General features: G+C 49.2%; 1 protein-coding gene across 1 annotated transcript; it reads left to right on the top strand.

Annotated features, from left to right (window-relative positions):
* The first annotated feature begins 11,579 nt into the window (after positions 1-11,579).
* On the top strand, positions 11,580-14,192 carry LOC122366772 (loricrin-like). Its single transcript, XM_043339336.1, has 2 exons — positions 11,580-11,614; positions 12,471-14,192. The coding sequence occupies exons 1-2, from the start codon at positions 11,609-11,611 to the stop codon at positions 13,866-13,868; spliced, it is 1,404 nt and encodes a 467-aa protein (XP_043195271.1). The 5' UTR covers positions 11,580-11,608; the 3' UTR covers positions 13,869-14,192.
* The last annotated feature ends 354 nt before the right edge of the window (positions 14,193-14,546 follow it).

Genomic DNA, 14,546 nt, shown 5'->3' with positions numbered 1-14,546 from the left:
CACAGCAGTCTTTTATAGAACATAATCTTCCTATTAGCTATAAGCATTGGACATGTAAGAATATTCAATGAGTAACAGAGAGGATGATTTCTATGGGATTTAGGAACACCGACCAGTTTTTTCACACACGAGTGGTAAGCCACACACAATGCACGATAAGCCACTTTAGCACCTGAGGAATCCCAAAGTTCACAGCCATAAAGGTTTGTACAATAGGCCTTGAACAGTTTAATCTGAATCTCACTGCTTATATCATCTCACAATATATAAGCCACTCGTCTTTTTTTTTTCACAAGAAGATAGCTTTGTAGTTACAAGTCCCCTCACCTTCATGATTCCCCGGCGTCGTCCTCTAATTTCAACACTTCAATGGCGTACGGGAGCATCCAACCACTTGGTTATATGTATCATCTATGTAAAAATGGCAACAACACCACACAGGACGTCACATAGCTGCGCAGAAAACTGCGCAGTGACAAACCTCGCATCGCTTGGCCTCGACGCCTTGCAGAAGCGAATTACAGTGCACAAGGCAATTGCACCTGCGACGAACTAGTTTTTTCTCCTTCTTTGCTTTGAGTGAACATCCGACGCGGTCTGCGCATGCGCGGAGGGTTGTTTGTCCTTCGAACACGGACCCTGAGGATAGTTTCCCACAAAACCGTAACGAAAATGCAGCTGCCGAATGAGGAAAACGAGCATGTTCGTATCATTTTACGAGATCTGCCTTCCCACCATTGTGGGTGGCGCAGTATATTTTCAATTCATAAAACCATTCCGAACTCACAGTGCTTTGCTGAGTTGAAGAGCATCAAAGTTGTTTTTCGTATATTGAAGGTTATGCTCGGATTTTGGCAACCGTAATGCCATTGAGCCAGGCTGGCTCGTCTTACAGAAAGTTTTTTTTTAACAGGTCCTGTTACGTCATGAACTAGAATTTTAGAGATATGATCATAATATGCAACGCACACCCGGACATGGATGTGATCTTCGCTGACGTTTTGCTTGCATGGCCAATGGACTTGGTGTGGGACAGATAAGATATAAACAAAGATCGCAATGCATAAGCGCTTTATACACCCACTCACAGTTATTCACGCTCACTCATAATGTCTATTCTAATTCATTCCAGCCAACTAACCATCGCGTGCTCATGTGCGTGACAGGGAAAGGCCAGGACCGCAGACATAACCCATCTGGAGTCAACATGGACCCTGCGCACAGTTACATTCCTCCCGTCTTGCTACTATTGACCCAAATACCAGAGTCGCAAAGAATTCGGTTGACAACATAGCTGGCAGAATTGTAACGAAAGCGTTTGGAGTTTAGAGAGTCATGGCAATATGCCACCAAAAATAACGTACATGGGCGCAGAATAGATTGGGACGTAAAAAGCACCGGGTCAACGAACTTGAACATCAAGAGGCATCATGTTTCCCGTCAATGGGCGTACGCGACTATGTCAGAATTGCGTATCAGCATACTATTTGTAAAATGTGCTCGCTCTTGTATATATCTGGGTCAGTCCGGTCTTATTTGGTAACCTACTTGTTTTCTTGGAACCGTTTTCTCAGAAGCTTAACCCTCGCCGGACCTATTGGTTTTCTACATACGCGCCGGCCGAGGGGGGGGGGGCGGGTACGACCCCCCTCGCCGTTTCGCCCCTGGTGGAGCTAGCGCGTCGCGGAAAAAACGAGCGTGTGCGCCGTTACGAGACGCGGAGATTGGTACCCGATTTTAAGGTCCTAGGTCAACCGGTGACCTCTGAGGTCAGGTCAAGTGCCCCAAGGTACGGTTCAGTTTTTGGTGAATACCTTCGCAAAAAAACGGCCGCAGCGCCGCGATTTTGGCAGCATCGTGCTCGCCTCGCTCAGGCGCGTCGAATGATATACTTTTTGTCTGGGGTCAGGTCAACTTGGGGTGTTGACCTCAGGTCAAAGTCAGGTCAGCACCCCCAGGTCACGAAGTTAGTCGAAAGAGGTCATGTCGCATATCATTCGATTCGGCAGGTCTTCCTGAGTCCATTGGTGACTTTCCCGACTTGCTAGCTCAATTTGATCAAGAGTTATTGACGAAAAACTAATATGACCTTGATGACGTCATAAATGACGTCACGCAAGGTCAACATTGCAAAAGTGACGCATCTTACCTTGCAAGGAGTGCATCAAATCACGATTCTGTGTGCTTGAGATAGTTGGAGATCGTTCCCGGCGCCAGAATAGCAGTTTTCATTTTTCCCCATTGACTTATAATGGTGAGGTCACCAAAATGACCTGACCTCATATGACCTTTACGAAAAATCCGAGATATAAAAGTTGTGAGACTCATAATGGATACTAGATCCTGCAAGTTTCATTTCCCTGTGACATCTTCTCTGGCAGTGAGGGCGTTGCGAAGTTGCGACATCTGAAGACCGTGCAGAGGTTCACTTATGACGTCATAAGTCAGTGACCCGACCTGGCCCGAAAATGCGGTTGGTGTCAAAAGATCCGGCTTGAATCAAAGGTCAGGTATGCCAAGTTTCAGCTCTCTATCTCCAGCGTGCTCGGAGCTATCGCTAAAAAACCCTATGGGGGGCGGCACCCCCCCCTCGGCCGGCGAGGGTTAATATCCTCTAGTCAAATGAGTGTTTCATCGTCAGCTGATTTAACTAAGAGCTACTTACACAAGAGCGCAGTTCTGTTTATCGTGATCTCATCAAAACTGCTACTGATATAAGTCAAAGAGGTGTAAAATCCGTGACCTCGGCCACGCATTGGCACGCAGTCAATGCCGCGCTGCGATTTTATCCATCCAAGCCAAAGAGTTTGTAGTTCAATGTTCCCTCTGATTTTATCACTGCTAGTGCGCTAGTAGCCCGTTGGCAGTAGCACACGGAAAACTGATAACGTTTGGCGGCGGTATGATCAAACCGGGCTAGGTAGACGAACGGTTGCATAAAGCTATCGTGATCAAAGTTCGTTGGAGATCTGCGCTATTGAAAGTTATTTTATAGCTTTGCTAGCCAGCGTAAGAGTAAGTTGTAATGAAAATAACCAGTATAACGCCTTATGGGGCGACTAACGGAGCGAGCGAGAGGGTGGGCCTTGCACGTGCGAAATTTCGAGGGGGTACCTCCAACTGACTTGTGCACGGCACTCTACTAACCGGTCTCTAGCGATGTGCCAAATTTGGGCACAATCGGCCCAGCCGTTCTCGAGATCTGGAAGCGGCACCCTGCACGTGCGCACGTGCAAAATGGGTCCCAACTGACTTGTGCACGGCACCCTACTAACCGGTCCCTAACCGTGTACCAAATTTGAGCGCAATCGGTCCAGCCGTTCCCGAGATCTGGAAACGACCCCTGCACGTGCGCACGTGCAGCAGCACCCCATTTCTGGCACATGTATATGCAGTGCCTAGTGGGTGCCTACCTACATGCCAACTTTCAGCGCAATCGGCCAAGTAGTTACCGAGATATTGCAACAATTACAAAACTGACACCTCTTCGTTTTGCACGTGGCACGTGCATAAGGGGTCACCCACATGCATCGGGAATAGTCCAATACTTGGTAGAAGGAATGAAGCTACCCTACAAAAATTACCCCGTGTAAATCGGTCAAGTGGTTGCTGAGATATAAGCCTCGCAAAAGCGTGACCACGGCCGGCCGGCCGGCCGGCCGGCCGCTCATACTCAGAAATTTCCGTTAATCTAAGGAAAGACTACGCTCGCTTCGCTCGCTCCGTAATTACGGAGCGAGCGAAGCGAGCGGAGTCTTACGTAGAATAACGGAAATTTCTGAGTATGAGCGGCCGGCCGGCCGGCCGGCCGTGGTCACGGTTTTGCGACGCTTATATCTCAGCAACCACTTGACCGATTTACATGCGGTAATTTTTGTAGGGTAGCTTCATTCCTTCTACCAAGTATTGGACTATTCCCGATGCATATGGGTGACCGCTTATGCACGTGCCACGTGCAAAACGAAGAGGTGTCACTTTTGTAATTGTTGCAATATCTCGGTAACTACTTGGCCGATTGCGCTGAAAGTTGGCATGTAGGTAGGCACCCACTAGGCAATGCATATCCATGAGCCAGTGTTGGGGTGCTGCTGCACGTGCGCACGTGCAGGGGTCGATTCCAGATCTCGAGAACGGCTGAACCGATGGCGCTCAAATTTGGTACATGGTTAGGGACCGATTAGTAGGGTGCCGTGCAAAAGTCAGTTGGGACCCATTTTGCACGTGCGCACGTGCAGGGTGCCGCTTCCAGATCTCGAGAACGGCTGGGCCGATTGTGCTCAAATTTGGCACATCGCTAGAGTCCGGTTAGTAGGGTGCCGTGCACAAGTCAGCTGGAGGTACCCCCTCGAAATTTCGCACGTGCAAGGCTCACCCTCTCGCTCGCTCCGTTAGTCGCCCCAAAAGGCGTTATTACGGAGCGAGCGAAGCGAGCGGAGTCTCATACTGAATTAAGGGAAAATCCTGAGTATGAGCGGCCGGCCGGCCGGCCGGCCGTGGGGACGCTCTTCAAAAGCTAATATTTTAGGAACGGGACATCCGATTGACAAGCGGTCTTCTTTACTGAATGTCACTTGGACGTAAAAGTTCTGTGGTGTGATGGCCACCATGCGTTCTTGCCAACCACCGCACGTGGCGCGTGGTAAAGTTGGACATTTTTTAAGAACCTCCAAAATTGCAACCTCAATAACGGCACAACGGTTGGGCCGATTGAATTGAAACTCGGTACACAGTTAGGTCTCCATCAGATAATTCATCTGCATGTGTTCAGGTTGGGGTGCTACAGCACGTGCGCACGTGCAGGGGGCGCTCCCAGATCTCGAGAACGGCTGGGCCGATTGCGCTCAAATTTGGTACACGGTTGGGGACCAGTTAGTAGGGTGCCGTGCAAAAGTCAGTTTGGACCCCGCTTGCACGTGCGCACGTGCAGTGTGCCGCTTCCAGATCTCGAGAACGGCTCGGCCGATTGCGCTGAAATTTGGCACATCGCTAAAGACCGGTTAGTAGGGTGCAGTGCACAAGTTAGTTGGAGGTACTCCCTCGCAATTTCGCACGTGCAAGGGCCGTCCTCTCGCTCGCTCCGTTGGTCGCCCAAAAGGCGTTTTACTGGTAATATTGATGATAGCTTCCTAATTATTTACGTCATTTCCTACGTCTTAAGTCATTTCCTAAAGTAGTGAAGGCATCATCTGTTTTATGAAACATTGCTCATCATTTCGGCTGTAAATGTAAATGTCCATACTGCCAGGACAAATAAGAAAGAACCTACCTACAAAAGCACACTAAAAATTAAACTTCAATGAGCTTTGCTACAAATTAAAAATGATAAGGGAGACCAAACTATGGCTGGAAATGCAAAATTGAGACTTGAAAAAGATAGAGGCACGTTTATCAGGCGTCTCATGATCGCATAGGCTATGCATGTAGGCGAAAGGCTGTCAAAATACATTGCATCTATTGGATGGAGCAGACTGAAGAAGAAGAAGAAGTATGAATTGAGAGCGGGTGAAGAAAACCTCGAGGTCCAAGGACAGGCGATGAACACGAAAAAATCCAAACACCGAAGTAACTAGCTGTTTTATGGGTTTCAAATAGTTCAGCTACATATAAGAACACTACGGTCCAACACAGTTTGAAGGCGCAGAGAGTAGTAAATATCAAAGACCTTTGGTGTACTAAATCGTTTAACTGCACATGGCAAAACACATTAAATTATCTTCAATTAAATCTATTGTGCACCTACACATTGACAATGACTTGTATTGCAGCATGAAATATGGTATAACGGTTGCTGAGGAAATTCTCTGTGTTAAGACCATCGAAGGAAAGTGAAATAAAGAATGCCTGACTCGCCAAGAATGTTTGCGCTACGTAAAGGAAATGCCCTGTAGTCATAAAGAAAGGATACCGCCGAATTCAACGCCATATGCTGGCCGTTTATACCTATAATGTCCGTTGAGGAGAGCTTTGCTGAGGAAATATACATTTATTGCAGATCGGTTAATGAAAAAGTATGACTGACATAAGAACACCACTTTGCTACTCCACTCCAGCAAACTCCGTACCAAGTATGTATAGCACGATACCTATCCTGACCCGTCTTTCGGGCTCACATCGAAAAAGCTACCTGTATAGAGATACCTAAAGCCATGTTTCTTCAACATACACTGAGTGGTCTTATTGTCCACATTTGTACCAACACAAGGCTGGAGACCTCGCTTGATACAGAGACGACAAAGTTCGACTAGCACTGCCGAACCGTAGCCTCGACCTCTGAACTGTTCCTCGGTCCAAAGGAACCCCGCGTCGCCTGACCTCTTCAGCACCATCCAGGCCAGAAGTTTGTCCGGCGGTGGTGGTGGTGTGTCCTTATCATCATTCTCACTGAAACTAGCTGGCTTAGTAGGTAGATTTGCATCACTTTGGAGACATTCGTCCGGCTTTCCTGGGCATGTAGAAGAGCTGCTACCATCCTGTTGATCGCGAGAACGATCTTCCTGATTGTGATCTTGATCGTGTTCACTATGAAGTCTGTCATGCTGATCGTGATCATGTCTTTCTTGCTGGTTATGTTTTTGTAGGTCCTGTTGATCGCAGTGTTTTTGATGCTCATCTTGCTGACTGTGCTGTTCATTCTGTTCATTGCGATGCTGCTGTTCCTGCTCACCATGAAGCTGCTGTTTACGCTCTACGCCGCGTTGCTCTCGCCCCGCCTGCTGTGTGTGTTCGTGTGTCTTAGCGAACACTCCCATGGATAACCCAGCCCGCACGGGTCCCAACACCAGTCTGGCGGCGTCTGTCACCACAGAGCTGTAGGGCCATCGACTGAGCAGCTTGGGGATGTGCGTCTCGTCTAGGGGCTGCATGGTCACTCCGGTCAGTCTGTGGAAAAAGGAGGCACATTGGTCGTCAAATGGTGTCAAAGGGCGTCACTGGGTGTTACAGCTATGCAATAAGTGATTTTTACGACAATTCGTTGTTATTTGGTATAAAACGAAAGTCCTTTTATTCAACGACAGCACGGACGTTTGACAATGGTTTATTTTAACATCTTTGATCTGTAACCCTCGCCGGCACGGGGGGGTTGATGCAGCCCCCCCCCCCCCTAAGGTTTTTCGCGAATAACTCGCGTAAAGAGCGGCCGATCGCGACGAAACTTTAGTACCCTCGCATTGATCAATTTTACACCTACCCTGAAAATTTCATGACCCTGACCCAAATGACCTTTGACCTGTGACCTCTTTTCCGAGACCATGTTTGGCCGGAATCGCGATTCGGCGTATGTCGGCTCGCATTAGCCGCGCGTTTGCAAGCTTTCGTGATTTCAAACGCTAAAACATGTGATTTGATGTTGCTCCCATGCATAAGGGTGGGTGTCAAGGTCACCTGAAGGTCAGGTCAGGTCATTGACCTTTGGTGACCTCGGTTCACTTTTTCGAGTTTTACATGTTTCGAGGCTAGTTTTTGGAGCTGATTTCGAATTTAGCAACCATTTGAACATTTACGAAGAAGTTTTGGTGCCTTCGTAACATGTTACGAAGCTGTCAGAGGCGGTTGACACGTATTACGAATACCCGTCTCAACCCCTACCGGTTGACCTGACCTGACCTGACCTGACCCGACCTGGTCTAAATACTTAAAGACATCATCTCTGAGCAAAACTAACACGATATTCGTGATCAGCACCCCGGAAAACCCCACAGCAGCCACACTTTACGACTTTCTAACAGGTTCCGATTTTCCCGATTTTCGGGTCATTGACCTGACCTGGAAGGTCACCCGATGACCTAGGACCTTAAAATTGGATATCATCGGCCTCCTCTCGTGACGGGCAGTACGCTCGTTTTTACCGCGAAACTCTAGCTCAATCAGGGGCCAAACGCGAGGGGGGATCGTACCCCCCCCCCCCCCCCCGTGCCGTCGAAGGACGCAAAATGGCCTGTGCCGGCGAGGGGTAATGTTTTGGCCAGAAACGTTTCTGTCAAAAGTTTCAGATATGCTTCATACCAATTCTATGACCTGTTGATAATAAGGTGGTAAAACTGAGTTGTTTAAAGTCAATGAGTGCATTATCCCTCTACAGAGGATCAGCATTCTAGTTGCAGCCAGTTTGTTGTCAAGCTTGCTTCGTAGCTAAAATATAGGTACTTGTTACGACCTAAACCGCAAAATCCGTGACGACTAGATTCCTCAGCTCTCCAGATTCGTCGAACCAGATTCATCGAAGCATCGATTTTCCCGGAGACTGAATGGGCCAGCCCCTAAGGTCTATTCTATTTCCCCCATCCGCTGGTGCAGATTAGCGTCTTACTCACGCGGGTGATGCTGGCAGCTGTTCGGGGGTCAGAAATATCTGACGATGCACCTCATTTTCTACAGTGCATCCCATCGCCTTGGCCACTGAAGTTACCACAGTGGCGGCGAAGAGCGGAGCAGCGGCCATCATAAAACTCACGGTCCAGAGCTCACTGGCTACCTCTGAAGATTTGAGGAACTGTTCCAGTTGAGGCATATTCGCCTCGGTGATAAACAGTTCGACGACGTTTGATGGAGTTGGCGGCCTCTGAGGAAGACACAACAAGAGGAAGATCGGTCAAAATCGCTCCATTAATTAGTAGCCTGCATCCTTAACCCTTGAAGACGGTTGGAATGGAAGCGAAGTAAATTTATTTTCCAGAAGAGCCGAGCAAGCGAGGCAGAGCTGAGGAATTTTAGTTGATAGCCGTTTTAAGTCAAATTAGTTTTGATCTGAGAACCATATTTTCAGTGCACGCTTGGCCTACCTTTTTCCCACCCAGAGCCATTCCCACCTGAATTGTCAGGATTATCGGTGAACCATCAGCCATTCCCTCTTCTGTGAAGATTGTGTACCCACAGTCGTTGATGCCAAGGATCATCAGCTCAACCAAGCACCGCATCTGAAATAGAGAATAATCGAGTGATTATCGGCCAAACGAGCGAATGACACTTTTCATCAAATAGCACTTACATAATTCGTGAATTCATTACACATATTGGCGAAGCATGTTGAATTTCAAGGTCCATCGCTTTGCGTACATACATTGCTAGTGGGTGACAATTACACTATAGTATGGCATTGAGGTCAAGTCAATGCGAGCGCTCTCTGCCAACTAACTAACTCTCTACTAACTAAGAACTACTAACTAACTGTAACTAACTCTCTGCCAACTAATCTTTACCACCGCCGCCATCAAACTTACCCTGGCGGCTCCTGTGCCCAGCGGTCGCAGCATCTCCCTCACAGCTAGCAGGTCCGTAATACGCCTCGGTGTCGGTGGGTTTTCAGTCACGGTGGTCATTGCCTTGGTTATCGCAGCCAAATTGTTTGAATTGCAAAGTATGGCGAATGCCTGCCAAAGTATGGCGAATGACTAATCTAACTGGTATCTGCGTAACGATAACCGCCGCGTGTCTTGTTGTTGCGTCACAACAGCGTTACGCGTTGTCGTTAACCCGCGCACCGACGGGGGGGGCGGATATCCGCCCCCCCCCCTGAGGTTTTTCGCGGATAGCGGGAAAACCGCGGCGCGTAGCGCCGCGAAATTTGGTATGATTATAACCTCATCAATTTTACACATGGTGTGCAAGTTTGAACCTCCTAACTTTTAAGGTCAGGTCACTAGGTCACTTTGAATGACCCAACCTCAAGTCACTTTTTTGCAACTTTGTCACCGTGCCAGAGCTACAGTAGATGTCGGAGGCCTTTGAAAGTCGCAGGATGTTATAAGGTCATTAGTAGCTACAATTTGTATATCTCGGAATTTTGATGTCGGTGACCTAAGGTCAGGTCAATTTCGCGACCTCCCCATTATAAGTCAATGGGGGGGAAAATCAACTCCCTGTTTTTACCACTAAAACGGGTCGGAATGGCCCCATATACCATACATGACTTCACATACGATCAACCTTCACTACCTTGAGGTCTGTTTTGCTGTTGGGCAGCTGTAAGGTCATGTGACGTCATCAAAGGTCACCAAAGGTTTTTTGCCAATAACTCCTTACGGGAATAAGATACAGCCGCGCGGATGGTCTCATTGTGTTCAGCTCGTCAAGACGCATCGAATGATATACATGATGACCTCGAGGTCACGTGACCTGAGGTCAACCTTTGACCTTGACCTTTCGAGGTCAACATATATATCATTCGATGCGGATTGACGAGAGGATCACGATGATGCCCTTAGTTTGTTCCTATATTGACTACTTCGAAAGTTATTCGAGAAAAACCCTATCCATATCTAGCGCCGCCATTTTGACTTTTTCGACCCCTGTGACGTCATCTTTGACCTGACCTGAAAATGACCTTAGTAAAAATTGTAGACCTTGTCCGTGCGTATCCGATGCCGTTTACCGCTTGTCGCTATCTTGCTTCGTTCTCGAGATCTCAGGGGGGGGGGCGGTCATCCGCCCCCCCCCCCCGTCGGTACTAAGTTGGCGCAGACCCCCGTCGGTGCGCGGGTTAATTCCGTGACACTAGCGTTCTCCGCGTAACGGAGCTTTGTAACGTAGGATCAAGCTCACTGATGACCACTTTAGGGCTCAGACTTGGGACAACAGCACGATAACCTAAACCGACTGGCACTGATCAAGTGTTGTGCTGTTATCTGTCCCTGTACCGCTGAGCTGTGCTATACGAAGCCACTCTCAGCCACAGAGCGGGGAAACAGACTGGCGACCACGGGACGAGGCACATGTTCCGTGTCTTCCCTCGCCGCCGCACAGCTGGTCGTCAGATGGAGGCCACCGGACGCTGAACGCTCGGCGTTTGTTTATATTTGTAACGATGAAATGAATGCCGCAGGCTGGGGAACTGCCGTGCCATCTACACTAGCTTCACGCAGACATGGGGTAGACTATATGGTTGTTACACATGTTTGCACGGCCTTGATTTGATGAGCAGTTTGGTTACATTTCGTTGTGTCCTGCATCCTCAAAGGCACAATAGTTAGGCAAATTATTACGCACGCACTATCCATGCATCGATTATCGATTATGCATCGATATTTAATTCCGGTTTTATTCCTATTGCGTCATCTTCTCAACGTGCAATGCATTGCCAATATTAATCAATCATTGCAAAGTTTTTAACTATTCCATATGCATAGCGGAAGATGTAAGAATAGGCGTTTTGTCTAACAAATGGCTGTCCCTGCTCAAATCGCAGCGTATACCTTGAACCGCCCTATTTTTTCTTCTGAATTGGGTCACCTCATGGTGTGCACAAACAGTCAAGCTTTCCGCTCCGGTATCTACCAAATGCCGCGCTTGGAGTTCTTTGCATTGGTGCTGCCTACCGCAGCGATTTCAATCAACCTCCAGTAACCGGGAAAGTATGCTCTCCGGCTCCTGCTGACGTTGAGGTTTTGTCTCAGTGCGCGTGGGAGGTAGGTACGGCAGCAGCTGCTGACAGAGACCAGTGCAGCTTCCTCAACAATCTGTGGACAGATCGGGGGACCGGGGAAAACGGAGCACCTTTTAGCCGAGCTGAGACGACGCAGGCGGAAAAGCGTGCTCAGAGCATGTAAGTATAAATTGGGAGCAATGTTGTCAGGAGATACCACTTGTTCGGCGGTCAGCCCACGGGATAGACATGAAGGTAAGCGACATACAATGGCTCAAAGATCAAAGGGTTATTGGGTCAACTGCCGTTTAAGACACTTCTTGTGAGTCTTTGTTCTCCGAGAAATGCAGCATTGGTTGCTCTATGAAATGTTTCGAGTGGTTCGTTTGAACGCATTGCGCTCCTTGCATTAGATCAAAAGATACTATATGTTCAACGAACGTAAATTTGTGAAAATTTGTTGCGTTATATTATATCTAGTTATAGGTAAAATTGGCATGCTCTTATATCAAACTGGAATTACATCAAAAAGTTTATTGTAGCGGTATTACTAAATTTATTATTTCCGCTCTCGCAGATAGACTCCAACAATACGGTCTGATAGAAGTTTTATAGCGGTTGCTACAACATCAACACGGCCTCAAACACGCCTAAACTTTGGTCTGATATCGTCTTAGGTGCTGCTCCTGACATACTCCTAGTCCTGCCCCTACAGCTGTTATATGTTTCGCCCCTGTCGGTGACACTCCTGATTCCTTCCTATCCGCAGCTAACACTAGCCAGTCTGGTTCCGCCAGTCACGTCCATCAGTCCTCATGACACCCGACGCAATTAATGTGGGCGCTGTGGGTCTTTCTCTTACTTAATTCCCATAACTGTGGATGCTTCTCCTTCGCAAGCGCTGACTTCCCGCCTTCTCCAATGCTGCTTTGGGTCTCACTCACCTCTGACGGCTCTGACCATGCTCCTCTCCTCAGCTGCTGTGGGCGCTCTTCATCATATGAACTCTCTGAAAAGCCGCTGTAAGACACATTTGACCAATATCCCTCCACTTACTAACTCTCTGAAAAGCTGTTGTGGGCCTCACCTCTGACCATAATTTGTTTCTCAGCTGCTGTGGGCGCTCTTTCTGGCGGCGCTGGTCGCTGCCGATGACTGCGACGATGACGATGACTGCGGGGGCGGCTTCGACTTCGGCGGGGACTTCAGCACGGTCGGAGGAGACTTCGACGTCGGCCTCGGCAGTTTCGGAGGCGGCGCCGACTTAGGTCTTGGCATTAGCGGTGGCAGCTTGGGCGGAGGCGGCGCAAGTTTCATTGGAGCTGGCGGCGGCGGAGGTGGGGGCGTAAGCTTCCTCGGAGGCGGCAGTGGAGGCGGCGGAGGTATAGGCCTCATCGGCGCTGGCGGCGGAGGCGGAGGCGGCGTCAGCTTCCTTGGAGGAGGAGGAGGTGGCGGAGGCGTTGGAGTCCTGGCTGCAGGCGGCGGCGGTGGCGGTGTTGCCTTCGGCAGCAGCGTGGGAATCGGAGGAGGCGGAGTCAGTCTCGCAGGCCCTGCTGTAGCACCCGCGCCTGCCATCATCGGGTCATCTGTTGTTCGTGGAGGAAGCTTCGGCGGATCAAGTATTGGCCTCGGAACTAGCTTGATCGGTGGTGGAAGCAGCCTGTTTGGCGGCGGAAGGCGGCTGTTTGGCGGCGGAAGGCGGCTCTTCGGAGGCAGCAGAGGATTCTTGAGCGGAGGTAGAGGATTCTTGAGCGGAAGCAGAGGATTCCTTGGCGGAAGCAGAACATTCCTGGGCGGAAGCAGGGGACTTATTGGCGGAGGTCAGCGTTTCTTCAGCGGCGCCTGTGCCTTCGGCTCTGGCCTTCTCAGTATCCACGGCGGCAGCAACTGCTTCAACCCGTACCTGCTGCCGTACTCCTTCGGCCTCCTCGGAGGCGGCAGCCTTCTGGGCGGCGGCTCTGCTGGATTCCGGCGCCCGTCTCGCGGTGGTCTTTCCTACTATAGCGTGCCTCAGACTCGCTACATCTACGTCTCTGTGCCAGACCAGAGCTACTTCTACAAGGGCTACCTGCGCGGCTACTCGGACGCCTACTCCAAGGGCTTCGCGCGGTACTACACCGCGGGCGTTCAGGATGGCATCACCATCGCCAGAAGGCTTTCAGGAGGCAGGTTCCGCTCTTCAGGTCGCTCCTTCCGTGGCATCGGAGGCGCCTCCCGAGGTATCGGCAGTTCTTTCGGAACATCCAGGGGTAGCCTGGGAACCAGCCTTGGCTACACTGGCTACGGCCAGGGCTACGGCTACGCCAGGCCTTACTACAGCCGGGTTGGCTCCGGTCTAAGCTCCGGCTCCACTGGGGGCTACTACGGAAGCTCGAACAGTGGATACTACGGCACTGGATACTACGGCGCTAGCTCCAACACGGTCAACAGCTATGCCTCCAGCACGGGCCAAAGGCGGGCTGGACCTCAGATGCCATCGTACGCTGCTCAGACCCAGTACGGAAAGTGATGCACCCTGTCATGACTAGCTGAATATTCGCCGTTGATTCTCGCCCCATCATCGATGTGATCAATTCTACCCTGTAGGTATTATTAGGAGTTATATTATGTGTGTTTCTGTTGTATGCTTGGAATGTGTGTCGTTGTAGAAGTGTGGCGTCCTACCCTGTCTATGACAGAAGTTGATGTTTCTTGTTGTCTCGTCCAGTCCTGTCTCGTAAATAATTTGTTGTCCTTTGTCTTATGTCGATGAATGCGACCGATACAGTGGTAGCAATGAACTTCCCGGTAAATGGCTTTAAGGGCTGTATTTGAAATACATCAGCAATTGAGAGCAAATGTTTGGAGATGTGAGCGATAAATATTTCTGCACTACGTAAACCAGTGAGTACGAATAGTGCGAGCCATACAAGGTAAAAAGGTGAAACGTACGAACAGTTTTGTAAAGGACTCCGAAGCTCCATTGATTCGTTAACTCAATCAATTATTTCACACTAATTGGCATCAGATTACAGTGTGATAACAATCACGCAAAGGTGAACTGATCTTGCTGGTCAGCAATGATGGTAATTGAATAATTCAAAAAGTATTGCAGCATCTAGAATTATATCCTCATAGACGGTTTAAAGACCATTTAAAGCCGGACTATTTACGAACATAATGATTGCTCGTGATGTGAAACACAAAA

This window comes from Amphibalanus amphitrite, unplaced genomic scaffold (genome assembly GCF_019059575.1).
Source record: "Amphibalanus amphitrite isolate SeventyFive unplaced genomic scaffold, NRLGWU_Aamphi_draft 000829F_arrow, whole genome shotgun sequence".
Lineage (NCBI taxonomy): Eukaryota > Metazoa > Arthropoda > Thecostraca > Balanomorpha > Balanidae > Amphibalanus > Amphibalanus amphitrite.
Note: the sequence above shows the minus strand (reverse complement) of the source record. Positions and strands in the feature narration are given on the sequence as shown.